The sequence below is a fragment of the Sarcophilus harrisii genome, chromosome 3 (genome assembly GCF_902635505.1).
Source record: "Sarcophilus harrisii chromosome 3, mSarHar1.11, whole genome shotgun sequence".
NCBI lineage: Eukaryota > Metazoa > Chordata > Mammalia > Dasyuromorphia > Dasyuridae > Sarcophilus > Sarcophilus harrisii.
The window spans coordinates 303,343,844-303,357,899 of NC_045428.1; the positions used below are offsets into that span (position 1 = coordinate 303,343,844).

Below are 14,056 nucleotides of genomic sequence, written 5' to 3' on the forward strand. Positions count from 1 at the left end.
AAGAGTTAGTTCCTAAAGGACCAGTGATCAGAAACATATGTTTTTCAGACACAGACAATGTGTGATTTGTTTGAAATGACTAAATATATGGCAGAAATAGAGACTTTTATTTGAGGGGGAGAGAACTAAAGAGGAGATGAAAGGTAGCCTATAGTCAAATGGATGGAAGAGTCAAATGATCCCATCTTCATTATCCATCCATATTCTCACCTTCCACTTCTAGGACCTAGAAAGTGGAAAATCGATTGAAAGATATAAAGAAAACAGATAAAAGAAAATCTCCAAGTAAAAATGAATGTCATCAGTTCACTTTTAATTTGATTGAAACTCAGAACTAAAGACAGTTATAAAAAAATCACAAAAAGGGAATTCTCTCTATCAAGTAGACAGTGTTAGGAACAATAAAGGCGATATCATTAAGATGTTGGATCGCATCATTGATACGGATGGAGCGGGGTATATAGACAACAGGGACTGCATGGCACTAGCAGGCTAACATAATTTGACATGACCAGAGAGAGTATTGCAGTCATGATCTCAAGCCAGTTCCCTCTTAGTTTTAAGTTTGATTTGGGAAAGAATTGTGGCACCCACAAAGCACTGAGCCTTTGACAAAGGAGTAAGTTTATTTTGTCCTAACAGCAGTAATACCTGCGCTTTTCTCATTGAGGTCCCCATTGTCTCAACCTGGAAGTGTGTCAATTGGTAAGGAGCTAGGGAATCAGGTGGTCCGAGGCACCTGCCAAGTCTGAGTGACCTTGACTACACACAGGTGGGATCCAGCTGTATCAACGTGGAAGAGGACAGTGGTATAATCAGATAGATGGAACATCCCTGCCTGGTTTCTTGTGACCAGAGCTCTCCTGACTGGATAGGGGGAGTCTCTTCTGTTGGATCAGCAGTACGTTCATTCTTAGATAGAAGGATTAGCTTGGTGGGTGCTGGAGAATACTGACCAAGAAGGTGAGGAAAGAGACATAGCCAGTATTCTTGCAGACCGTATGCATAAATTGAACTGTTTGCATAGTCAGAAATAGGACCAGGATATTCAGTTGCTAGAAAGAGGCTCTGATGTTGGCGATCATTTGCAAAAAGAAATGACTGTTGTCTTAGAACTCTCTTTTCAGAGACAACGCAATGTAGAGAAGCAGGCCCTCCATGGGAAGAGATCTCTCCTGAAAGGGAGGGAGTGAGAGGCTCCATCCAGGAATCCATCCTATGGTCTGTGACTCAGTGGAGAAAGGAGCCATAACACTGGAAAAGAAGAGCAAACTTGGGACAGTTTGAGGAATTCCCACGGTAAGCAGAAAGTCCCAGATATATCCTCCTTTTAGTAGAAAGTCTTCAAGACAGAATCTGCCTGGTCCTTACATTTCATCAATACCCTCGGACTGGAGGATACTGTGATGGACCTCCAGGATTTTTATTGAAGAACCCAGGGGCTCTGCCCAATATTCCGTCCCATTTCCTGACAGCCACACTGCTTCTGGGTTTCTTAGGAAGCCTCCTTCACGCTCTCCCACCTTCTTCTAGTCTAAGATCCTGGGGCAGGGGGAGGGGGGGGAGGGGGAAGGAGGGGAAGGGTTAGGACTGGTTTTGTTTAATTTGTGCTTGAATCCCCAGCACTTACTACTAAGCCTAGTACACAGCAGGTATATAATAAAAGTTAACTGAGGATTTTGGAAAGAACTTGCTGTGGGGGAAGTTGGTTGCTGAAGAAGTTCAAATAGAAACTTGAGAAGTCTCTGGAGCATGTTCCTGGAAGGTTGATGCACATAATGGAAACAAAATTTAGCTTTTTGACATTAAGCTGTTTATTTTTCATCTCAAACAAACAAATATCTGATGTTGACTCTGTAAGAGGAACGAACAAATTGTTTTCTCTGATCCATGCAGTTTGTTTCACCTAATATCTATATACATTTATTTAATTATTACCAACCAAAATTTCAAGAATAGCAGATGGCAAATATAAAATACAATCAATATTTCACTTCATATTTTAGTACGAATCTAGTCCTTTAGAGAACAAAAACACTAAATAGATTAGTATGTTGTTTCCACATATTAACAGAAAATTAAGATTCAAATTACATTTCCATTATGAAAATTGAGACAGTTCTCAGTCTTGAGAAATTTTATTCTTGGTGCAAAACAAATTCTCTCATATTCTAATATTTTAAAAATATTTATGTTGAGGTAAGTTTTTTTTTTATTCATCACTGTCACTTCCTGATTCACTCAGTTGCAAATCATTTCCTAAAATAAAAAAGAAATAGGAAAATTAATTACATTGAAGTTTTTTTTAAATGCCATTAATATAGAATAAATAAGATTAGGTAAAATGTGAACTTACAAGCTCATTGTTTTCAACTAATATTTTTCATAACAACAACACTAATATTTATATAGAGCCTTATATTTTTACAAAGTGCTTAAAATACCTCATTACATTAAGAATTAATTTGCTTATTTCAAAATTTGAAGTGTTCAAATTTGCTACTTGTCTAATGTTAGATATATCACTTACCATCTATTTTTGTCATTTTAGTTCAATTATCAATATCACTAATGTATTGTAAAATAAAAATTTTCTTTATGTATAATACTTTTGATTCTCTTTCTTTGGGCCTTTTATTAAGAAACTATCAGAGGAACTAAGGAACACCTAGTTTAGATGAACATCTTACATTGTTTTGAAACTAAGCCTGAAGTTATACTTACGTGATAATTATCGACAGTACAATGCTTCCTGCCAAGGAGAATTCTTCTTTAGAGAGTGATCCTAGGCTGGTAGGTTAGAAATGGTTCAGAAACGGGATGCTATTACTGATGCTTATTATTATTGCTTGTGAGATCAGGAAAGTTGCATTGAAAAGTTACCTAATATAGTTCCCTGACACATTCTACATCAGGTTCTGTTAGCTTTTTAAAAGTGCTTCTACCCTTAAGGAGGCCAATCATCGCATTTTTGTAGCTCTTGAGTTGTCTGACTCTCTGTGACCCTATTTGAGTTTCTCTTGGCAAAGAAACTGGAATGGTTTGACATTTCCTTCTCCAGAGATGAGGAAACTGAGGCAAAGTGACTTGACCAGGATCACATAGCTAGGAAGTACCTGAGGTTGGATTTGAACTTAGGTTCGCCTGTTTCTAGGCCGGGCATTCCTTCCATTGAACTATCTAGCTAGCCCATCATGTTTTCATGTGAGTGCATTTAGCATATTGCTGTTTATTGTGTTAGGGTTTATTTTCCTTTACTTTAGAGATAGGAAAAACTGAATTTTTGTTCCACATGCAATATTAATACATTATAACCACAGAGAATATAGTACCACAATATACAAACCTAAAATAAATATATATGTATTCCATGTATTATCTACTAGCAGAAAGAATGGCAGATTTGATTGTGTGGAAAAGAAGAAGAGGAAAGGAAAGAAATTTTGGTCAGAAAGGGAGAAAAAAAAATGTTTAGGACTAGGGTAGAGGAAATCTGAAGAAGAGAGGAAAGGAGCAAGGGAAAATAAAAGATGTTTCATTTTCTGCCAATGGAATAAGGCTGCAAGAGCTAGTTCTATGAGCAAGTAGAGTCCACCTTGTGCGACCAGATCATCAGCCTAAATTCTTTACCCATCTTGGCACTTTTTTTTACCCATTCTGGTACTTTTCCAGGCCTGTAGCAAATAAATTTATAACTTCTGTGGTAGAGAGTTGAAGATGGAAAATTCACTTATGCTGCTACTTTTTTTTTTCTGTTGATATGTGGATTTCTAATATTTTGTTATAACTAAAACAACTATGAATGTTTTTGTAGTCTTTAAAATTTTTTTGTATATTTTTATGATTTTTTTTTAAGGACAAAGTTCTAGAAATAGACTATAGTAGAACTTTTATATTTTTACAGCTTCCATACTGAATTCCAACATTTATTACTATTTTTTTTTACATTCTAAGGGTTATGAGGTGGCATTTTAAAGTTGTCTTTATGTACAATCCAAACATATTTTCATGTGATTAATGGTTTGTATTTTCTCCTACAAAAATTTTCTGTTCATTTCTGTTGGGGACATTTCTTCACTGGGATCTATTTATTTTGAAATTCTAGACAGCAGATCTATAGCTAATATGTACTACAAGTCATTCCTTCCCTCTAAATATCTGTTTCTTTTCTTTTAGTTTTAGCTAAATTGATTTTTTGTTATGCAAATCCTTTTATTTTCATATAAAGATTATCAATTTTTGCTCCAAAAGTTATGTACTTAATACTTAGATTGCTAACCCAAGTGAGAATTTATTTTGGAGTATGGTAGAGACACTAAACACATTTTTTTTTTTTTTTTTTTTTGCCACTCAGTTTTCCCAGCAATTTTAATTTAAAAGTGATTCTTTCCACAGTGTTTTTTAAAAGCTAATTTTTATTTTATTTTAAATTTATTAGGTATTGAAAAAAGAGAGCATTTCCAAATGGAAAGCAGCACACACAAAAAATGAAGATATGTGAAACCACAAATCTTTTAATTATAGCTTGTTTTTTAAACAGCAAATAAATTCAATATGTCATTTTCAAAGCTGTTTGCCTGTTTTTGTTTCCTTCTGATCTTCTGTGCTCAGAGTGTTTGTAAAGCAGTTTTATTAAATACTAACATTTAATTGGCGCATCAGATTCTATTTCTGAGTTCTCATTTCTCTGTTCTTTTTCCAGTAAAAGGACATTTTCATAGCTATTCCTACAAAGTACATTTTGAGATTTGGTAGTGCTACTTCCTCTTTTGCTTTCTTTTTTACATTTGTTCTTGATATTCTTGACTAGTTTTCCTTATGAATTTTATGACTTCAATTTTGTGAAGTCTCCTATAAGAGTCTTGATTGACCATACAAGTTTATTAATATTGCCATTTCCTTAAATTTGTTCAATCTGACAATTGATTATTCATTTTTGATGGACTTAGTATCTTCAGAATATATCTCTTAATAGGGAGATTGAAGCATTTTAATCAGTTATGGCTTATTAAATGGGCAGATTTGATTCAGAATTATAGATGGCCTTTCATTTGTTTCATTCTTCCTTGATTTTTATCTAAATAATTTTGAATTTGTCTTGGTATGTTTTGATAAATTAATGTTCAAATATCTGAGGTATTTGATTATTAGTATAAAGAATATTTCTCTATCAGTTTTTCCTTGATTCCCATTAGTATTGTATAAGAAGCAGATATTTTAGTAGGTCTATCTTGCATCTTGCTACTTTTAAATTAATTTATTAAGCTCATTCTTTTGTTGAATATCAGGTTTTCTAAATAAACAACGGCACCTGTAAATTGAGTATTTTAACTTTTTCATTGCTCCTTAATTTTTTAAATGCCTTATCATTATTGAGATTTATTGCCAATGTTAAATAGAAATAGTGGTAGTGGGCATCCTTATTTATTAACACTTTTCTCTTTAATGAGAATACTTCTGTACTGCATAAAATATTGTTATTCAGTCATGTTTAACTGTTTTAATCCCGTTTGGATTTTCTTGGAAAAGACACTGGAGTGGTTTGCCATTTTCCTTCTCCAGATCATTTTACAGATGAGAAAACTGAGGCAAACAGTGTTAAGTGATGTGGGGAGCCGGCACTAATCTACAGCCACATAAGGCCAACCTTGAATAGGTTGAATCTCCTAATCACATTATACCAAAGACTTCCTGAATAGGAATCTCCTAATCACATCCTAACTTTGAATGGGCAGATATCTAGGCATCCCCTAATCACATCATAGAGCTTCCTGCCACCAGAAACATCTGAGCAGTTCATCCTTGGGTGGGATACCAACCCTTTGTCATGGACCCCCACCCTGTACTGTGTTTGAACAACCCTGCCTTCTTTTCTACTGCTATATATATCTGTACTATTGCACCCATTAAAATGAGGCTTGATCAGAATGATTTGACTTGCCTCCATTTTGCGCGTCCCCTCTCTCTTGCCCAGGGTCCACACACTCTGCCTCGTGGGCCGAGGCAAAGTGACTTGCTCAAAATCACAGAGCATCTGAAGCTACATTTGAACTCAGTAAGATGAGAATTCCTGACTTCATGCCTGGCATTCTTTTCACTGCACCAAACTAGCTGCCTATAGAATATATTAACCTTTTTTTTTTCAAATGTATACTTTTTAAATGAGTTTTTCTAGTTCTATATTTTAAACAGCTCTTAAAAATGCTATATTTCACTCAAAGGTTTTTTTGTCATCAAATGAAATGATATGCAATCTTTTCCCCCCTCCCATTTGTTTTCCTGGTACAAAAGTAACCTTAAATCCCATTTTATAACTCTTAGTTATTGATGCATCACATTTTATGTTCTTATAATGGAAGGGCTAGACATTGAGGATCATGTCGTTAAAGCATTCTAAGTTGATTATATAGAACATGCGTTATCATTTCAATTATTCTACACTTGATTCTAATAAATAATGTGGAGCTTGGGAAGACTATTTCCAGCCATGAATGACTGAGAAGCTGACACTGTGTGATGACATGGATCCAGAAGAGCTGACAGCTCAGGAATTGCTATATTGAGATATGATTCAATACTATCTTCTATTTTTTTTTTTTTTCTCACAGTAAGTAAGGACTTCTGTGAGCCAGGTGATAGAAAAGAGCTGTTGCCCATCCATCTGACAGTTCTGTAAACAAATGATATGTCTGTTTCTTTTTTGTTTATTCTTTCCTATTTTTAGGTAAACAAGTATTCTGAGATATGAGTGCTTGGACACCAATGTGAGTCCAGATAAACTTAGAGAACCTTAGTAGAGCCCCATTGGCAACTGAAGTCAGTAGTAGAATCCAGAGTGGCAGTGGTTGATGAGAGAAGAAACACTTATAGTCAGATGTGGAAAGAGATTTATCCTAAGATAGCTTCAAGGAAAATTATTTCTTCATTTTCTGTTTTTGCGGAGGCAGTTAGGGTTAAGTGACTTGCCCAGGTTCACACAGCCAGGAAGTATTAAGTATCTGAGTCACATTTGAACTCAGGTTCCTCCTGACTTCAGAGCTGGTGCTCTATCTACTGCGCCACCTAGCTCTCATTTCTTTTGTCATTTTTACCAAAAGTTATGGCACAATTTTTTACTCATTCTTTCTATTACTAATCAAAACTTTACTTAAAAAAATTAAAACACAGTTCTTTTGTTATATTAATAACTTTGAATCTCTTTTGCTTGGACTTCCTCCTATTGTTAATCATGAACATATACTACCTTCTGTTATCTCTTTCTTGGATATTTTCCCTTCTTTTCCTCTGTTATGATAAAAATTTGTGTAATCTATGCTTTTGTAAAGCTCTGTGGGTTTTCAAATTTTTTGAGCAAGGGGTTTATCTTGAATTGATAAATATAAATAATTTTAAATGCTTAGCTTTTTTTAAAAAAAAGATTTGTTTGATGTTCAAAAGCTTCCTTGAAATGGTTAAGATTCTCAGAAAAATGGTTGACGTCCTTTTCTTTCTAACATATCCATTTCCTGTTTCCATAGAAAATATGGAATTTTGTTGAATAGATAATTCTGGGTAAAATCTTAAGTGCTTTTTAATTTTTTAAAAGTTATATGCCAAATAACTGTATGGACATATATACATATATTATATTGTATTTAACATATACTTTAACATATTTAACATGTATTGGTCAACCTGCCATCTGGGGGAGAGGGTGAGGGGAAGGAGGGGAAAAATTGGAACAAAAGGTTTTGCAATTGTCAATGCTGAAAAAATTATCCATGCATATATCTTATAAATAAAAAGCTGTAATAAATAAAGTTATATGTCAATGTTTCTAATCTTTCCTCCTATATTAAAAATTTCTTATTTATTATTATTATTCCTTGTCATGTGATTTCGATACTTTGTCCAGCTGTATCTTTCTTTGTTATTGTAATGTGAGAATTTAAGTATAAGGTATGGGACTCCTGCAAAAATGGCTGCCTGAATAGTAAACAAACTGATGAGCTATCTCTTACCTATTCCAGCAAAATCCTGAAGTATGCACCAAAATAAATAATGATCAAGAAACCCATTAAATTACAAGTGACTTCTTTACCCTCAATCTTCAGTTTTTCAGAATAAAAATTCAGGCAAAGGGGGGACAGAGAAGAGGAAAGCTTTGTCTTCTCACCCTAGCAAAACCAGCCCAATCTCCCAATGATCAAAGATGACTAGGGCATCTGTAGTCAGTCTTCCAGGATCTGAGTCCAAAAAAAATGAGGGATTTAAACTAAAAAAAAAAAAAAATGGAAGGGAAAGATAAAAATCCCTATGTGTAAATTTTCTATGCCATACACCAAAGAATAACTATTAAAAAGAAAGGACAATAGCAGAGAAGCCCAGTAATTCTTAGGAGAGAAAATTCCCCAAAGGAATGTTATTATATGCAAATGCACAAAATAAGAGTATAAAATAAAATGAACTATAAATCTTAAGATAATGAAGAAAATTTGATCTGACAGCTATCACTGAAGCATGGAAAATGAGACTCATGACTAAAATGTCATTTTGGAAGGGCATATCTCATTCAAAAGAGAGTACTATGTGCTACAGAGACAGAAAGAATAAACAGTTAAGATATTCAGGAAATATTATAGCATGGAAGTCTTGGGGGACTACAACTAACTAGATATTTGCAATAGTTCAATTCAAGGCTGCAATAGAACCAAAATAGTTCATGAGTTATAAATTGTGATAGCATCTTTCAAAAGCTGGAGGAAAAAAAATGAAAGCAATACTGCTCTACCAGATCACTCAGAGTCCTTTCCCTGTCAATCACTCTTTGATCTCTCATGGATCCATATTATCACTACTCCTCCTGGCTCCTTATCCAATTCTACCCTCCCCTCCTATGAGGGCTTGTGAACACTAGTTCCGTTTCTTTTAAAGTTGCCCTTTAGATTGGACTTCTTAATCTCACCCTTCTACCACCTCCTTACAATCACAAAAACCTGTTGGGTCCTCTCCTGGAGACACTGCATTCCAGGTTCCTTTCTCTAGCACTAAATGCACACTTTCAAGCACTTCAACCCACTGGACTAGAAAGAACAGATAAGCTTCCTTCTCCTCTTTGCCATTTTCAGATTCTCCCCTTTCATCTTCACTTAGCTTCCTTTGAGGCTCATGGTCCAGATCCTATAAAGTGTTATCCAAACTGATTACCAGACTGAAGATCTTTGGGACCATTGTGCAAATAGTCCATGTGAGATACAATGAGGGCTACAGTATGATAACAGCCTCTATGTGATTAGATAGAAGGGAGAATACAGGAGGTGTTATGAATGATACTATTTAGCAATGAATTGGATATGTGAGCTAAGTGTGATTAAAGAATCAAGGGTATGAAGTAGCCAAGTTGGAGGATAGCCGTGTTCTCAATAGTAATGGGAAAATTTGGAATTTGGGAAGGACTTTCAGGGATATATGTGAAGATAATTAATTCTGTTTTGCATATGTTGGATTTTAGATGCTTACAGGACAATGAGTAGAAGACATCCAATAGATCAGTGCTGGAGGGGAAACCATTATTCTATGTAAATAGATGTAATGAGTTTAGAACTAAATATAGTAATTTGCCTCTGAAAGACATATATAGCATTTATAAAATTTATCTCATTCCCTACTGAGTATTCCTATACAAAGGGTATATAAAGATTTGGCCTTATTCTGAAGTTTCTAGTCTAATTGTGAAGATTAGATAAGGAAAACAACAAGATAGCAATAAATGCAAATGTGTATGAAGATAAGCATGATAGGAGGGGTAAGATGTTCCCCAAGATGAAATAAACAATTATTTATTGAAGGCTTATGTGGATATCATTTTGTCTCTAGACACCCTAAATTATCAAACTATGGAATTTCAGATGTCTGAGATGATATGAATGTCTCTTCAAACAAATAAGGTTTAGGCAGGAAGCTGAGGTTGAAGGTTTTTTTTTAAGTATTTGAGAATTTTTAAATATATAACAACAACCATTTTTAAAAATTATGTGGCACTAGACAAGACATATAGAAATCTGGGAATTATCTACTTAGAGAGGATAAATAAAGTTATGTGCTGATGAGATCAAATAAGATGGTATAGAGGGAAAAGACAGAGCCTTGGGAGGCACCCACAGTTAGTGGGCATGAGCTAGATAGAGTAAAGGAGAAGGAGAAGAAGTGGTGAGACAGGTAGGAAGAAAACTATGAGAGATGAATATTATGAAAATCTGGAAATCAGAGAGTATCGAGGAAAATAAAATGATGAACAATATCAAAGATTTCAGAAAAGTCAAGATTGAGAAAAAGACCCTTAGATTTGGCAATTAAGAGATAAACGGTCCCTTTGGAGAGAGCAATTTCATTTGAATGATGAGACTGGAAGTCAGATTGCAGTGTTTGGAAGAGAGTGAGAAAGAACATATGAAAAATAGAGAGATTAGAGGTTAAGATTACACTGAAGAGATCAGGGTGAGAGGTTGTGTGGAATGATAAAGACATGATCAGAAAAGGCATTCTGGATTTCATGAACATGACAATAAAATCATTATACATTATGGCAAAATCAGGGGCATGCTTATCTCTCTGTGTGTTGCTAATATGAAGTAAAAGAGTAAGTTATAGAGAGAGAGCTGATAGAGAGAACAGGAAATTTGTGGTATTTGAGGAAATATCACTATGTATATTGAAACTTCCTAGGATGAGAATGGGAATTGGTATAGAGAGAAAAGAGTATGAGTCAGGTACTGAAAACACTGAGGAAGAAACAAGAACAAATATCCTTAGGTTGACAGATAGTGGATATCTGTATCAGGATAAGTAATAAATTTATAAAGCATAAAGGAAGAGAAGCTGTTGAAAGATGAGAGAGTATTTGAAAGTTCAGTGGAGAGCAAAGAGTATTCCAATTCTCCTGCCATAGCTAATGAATCAGAAAATATGGGTAAATGATTGAAAGAGTGTCCTATAACTCATTTCAAAAGGAAGGAGCAAGAATTCTGTGAGTGCCAGATAAAGCACAGATAAGGCCAGATAAATGAATGCCAAGGATTGAGAAAGGAGGGAAAATTTAAGAAAATTTTTCTCTATTAATTTTAAATATAAACTCCTCTGACATTCAGAGCCAATCATAATTTGATTCTAGCCCCTCTTTCTAGGATTATTATCTCATCAATGTTCTCTCTAAATAATGCTAAACTCTAGACAAAATGGCCCCATGCATGTCACTACCTCTCACTTCTATTATTCTATTTCCTCATCACCATCTATCGGAACCCTACCTTTTCCTTAGCTCCCTTTAAGAATCAGGTGAAGTCCAACTTCCTTCCAGAGACCTTTTCTGATTATCAGTTGTTAGTCTTTCCATGACCCCCATTCCTACCACATACACACTATCACTGTGTTATTGTTTTATAGACATCACATTCTTATTCATCTATCAAAATACTATAAAGAGGTGTCAAATACTCTGTCCAATCCACAAGGCTTCCTAAAACATTCTTTAGTCAGACCATATTAGGTTAAAAAGCAATTGGGAAATATTTAACAAAATTAAAAAAATACATTAGAAACATGACAATGTAAATAATGTAGTTTTCTAAGTCAATTTGAAGCAGAAAGGTATCATCATATACATGGACTTCTATTTTGAGTTTGACATCACAACCCTAAAAGATCAAGGACAGAATTCCTTTTGACCTTGTAGCTCCCATCAGTGCCTTACACAATATATGGCATTTTTAAGTGCTTAACAAATGTTTTTTGATTTACTAATTAATTCTATTTGGGATCTGATTATACTTAATAATTTGCTAGGGTAGAAATTGCAAAAATCTTGAAACAAAATGACCACTCTATCTTAATATTTGTGATAGTGGAGAGGAAAGATCTGTTTGATTTATCATGTACCATTCACTTTACAAGAGCAGGTTTCAGTAGGTTCAGAGAAAGGAAAGCTTCATTTCTATAAAACAAAATTTTACAGAAGAAGCTAGCTGTTTTAAATGTTCTCCTAAAGAAAACTCGTAAGACACAAAGAAAAACAATTCTACCAAGAAGAAAAAGGGAAATTATCAGATGTGGAAGCAAAGAGACCTTACCACTCTTTCTGATTAAAAAAAAAAAAAATCATATTGAAGATAGAAATAAGGGGTAAAAAACATAGGGTAAATACAAAATAATTAAATGATTTTATAAAATGTCAAGAATGCTAAAGCTGAGCAAAGCAAACTAAGAATAATTTGGGGTATTTTAAAGCTGTGCTGAAAAAAAGGACAAAAGGACCACTGCTTAGAGTAAACTGATAAGTGATGAAATGTCAGAGGAGACAGACCTACTTCAAATCTTGTTTTGCATTGGTTTTCCAGGCCAAAGAGAAAAATCTTTGGAATGAAAAGGGCCAGATGAAAATGGCTAATAGAATATTGATGCCAAAACTACTGTTCTCAAAGAGTTCATGTGGTACAATATCCACTAAAATATCCAGCTGATAAATGTGGCTTCTTTTAGTAATGAACTCATAAATCCATTAAGGAATAAATTAAAATAATTTCATAAACTTTATTATGGTATTATTAAAAAGACAGAATTATATTTCTGCAAAGACATTGTTTGCCATTAGTATCTGACTCTTCTAAAGAAAGAATGTAAACTCGGTTTTATACTTAATTAAATGGAACAAATTCATATACAATCAACTTTTTTGTCATTCACATCTGAGTTTATCCCAATGCAATTTTTTTCAAATATGTATGATACAGTATCTTATCGTATCTATGATTTGTTAACATTAACAGAACTTTTGTTAGTTCAATAGGTGTAGGGATATTAAATAAATATTACCATTTTACCTCTGGGAAGGTCAAAATAAGACACAGCAGGAATTAAGATAAATTTCCTTTTTTAGTTTATGCTCTATATTGGTTTAAGAAATGGAGGAACATGGAAGAAGCTAGAGGAGACGGCATAGGGGAAATCTACCAGTATTCTAGCTCTTTCCAAGTCAAATTCTGCCACTATAGCGTTATTATTTATATTACTGCTAATGTAAAACTTTGTTAATTTGGATATAGCCAAATTGAAATTTTGATACCTTTGTCATCATGCTGGCATTTTATAAAGAGCAATTTTGCTCTTCAGTTATTTATAAATTAAAGTAAATAGATAGTACTAAGTACAAGGTGTGCTTATAAAATGAGTTCACATGCATAAAGTATATTTGAAAATCCATTTCAATATATTGTTATACATATTTAATTTATCTTGCATTATCAGGGAATGAAGTATGTCTATCCAAGGGAATCATCTGGGTAACTGAAACTTATTCTTTTAACTCTAAAATTCTTTTTACTTTAACTATTTTCAAAGATAATCTTTCCTCAATGGATTATATTTTTCTACCTTGCCAAATAGAATGTTGTAATATCTTCCACTGTTGGGTTGTCAGAAGTCTCTAGTAATAAATAAACTCATTAAAAGAATTTATTTTGTAAGTACCAACTTCAGTTCATAGATTTTGAGACATGTATTTTAACTATCCAGAAGTTCTTTTTTTCCTTCCTTTCTTGACTATGTTGACAGATTTGAGTATTAGTGACTTTATAAAAATGATGTGTTTTTATATTTAAAAGCTTCATTTCTTTCTAAATATTCTATCAATAGGACCTATTTTACATCTTTCAAAGACTAACCCCTTCAAATGTTGCTTAGAATATATTTCTTCCTTATTCTTGAGGGATCTTGCCTTATTTCCAGCACCTTTAATTTATGCTTTTTCATTGAGACATCAAGAAATAATAAATCAAAGTCAAAATTAAAGAAAATGTGAAATCACCTAGAAAAAACTGACCAGGAAAAATTATCAAGGAGAGATAATTTAAAAATGATTGGACTATTTGAAAGTCATGAACCCCCAAGAAAGAACCTAGACATTACATATTTTAATCAGATGACAAAGTAGAAATTCAAAGAATTCACTAGTCATCTTCTGAAAGTTATCCCAAAATGAAAACTCCACTGGGGATATTATAGTAAAAACTGACAGCTCTCAAGT

General features: G+C 33.8%; 1 protein-coding gene across 1 annotated transcript in view; it reads right to left on the reverse strand.

Annotated features, from left to right (window-relative positions):
- Positions 1-1,790: 1,790 nt before the first annotated feature.
- Positions 1,791-14,056, reverse strand: part of EAF2 (ELL associated factor 2) — a 58,676-nt gene continuing 46,410 nt past the window's right edge. The window contains exon 6 of the mRNA XM_031959725.1: positions 1,791-2,259. Coding sequence (XP_031815585.1) covers positions 2,213-2,259 — 47 coding nt within the window. The 3' untranslated portion in view covers positions 1,791-2,212. The remainder of the gene's footprint in view (positions 2,260-14,056) is intronic.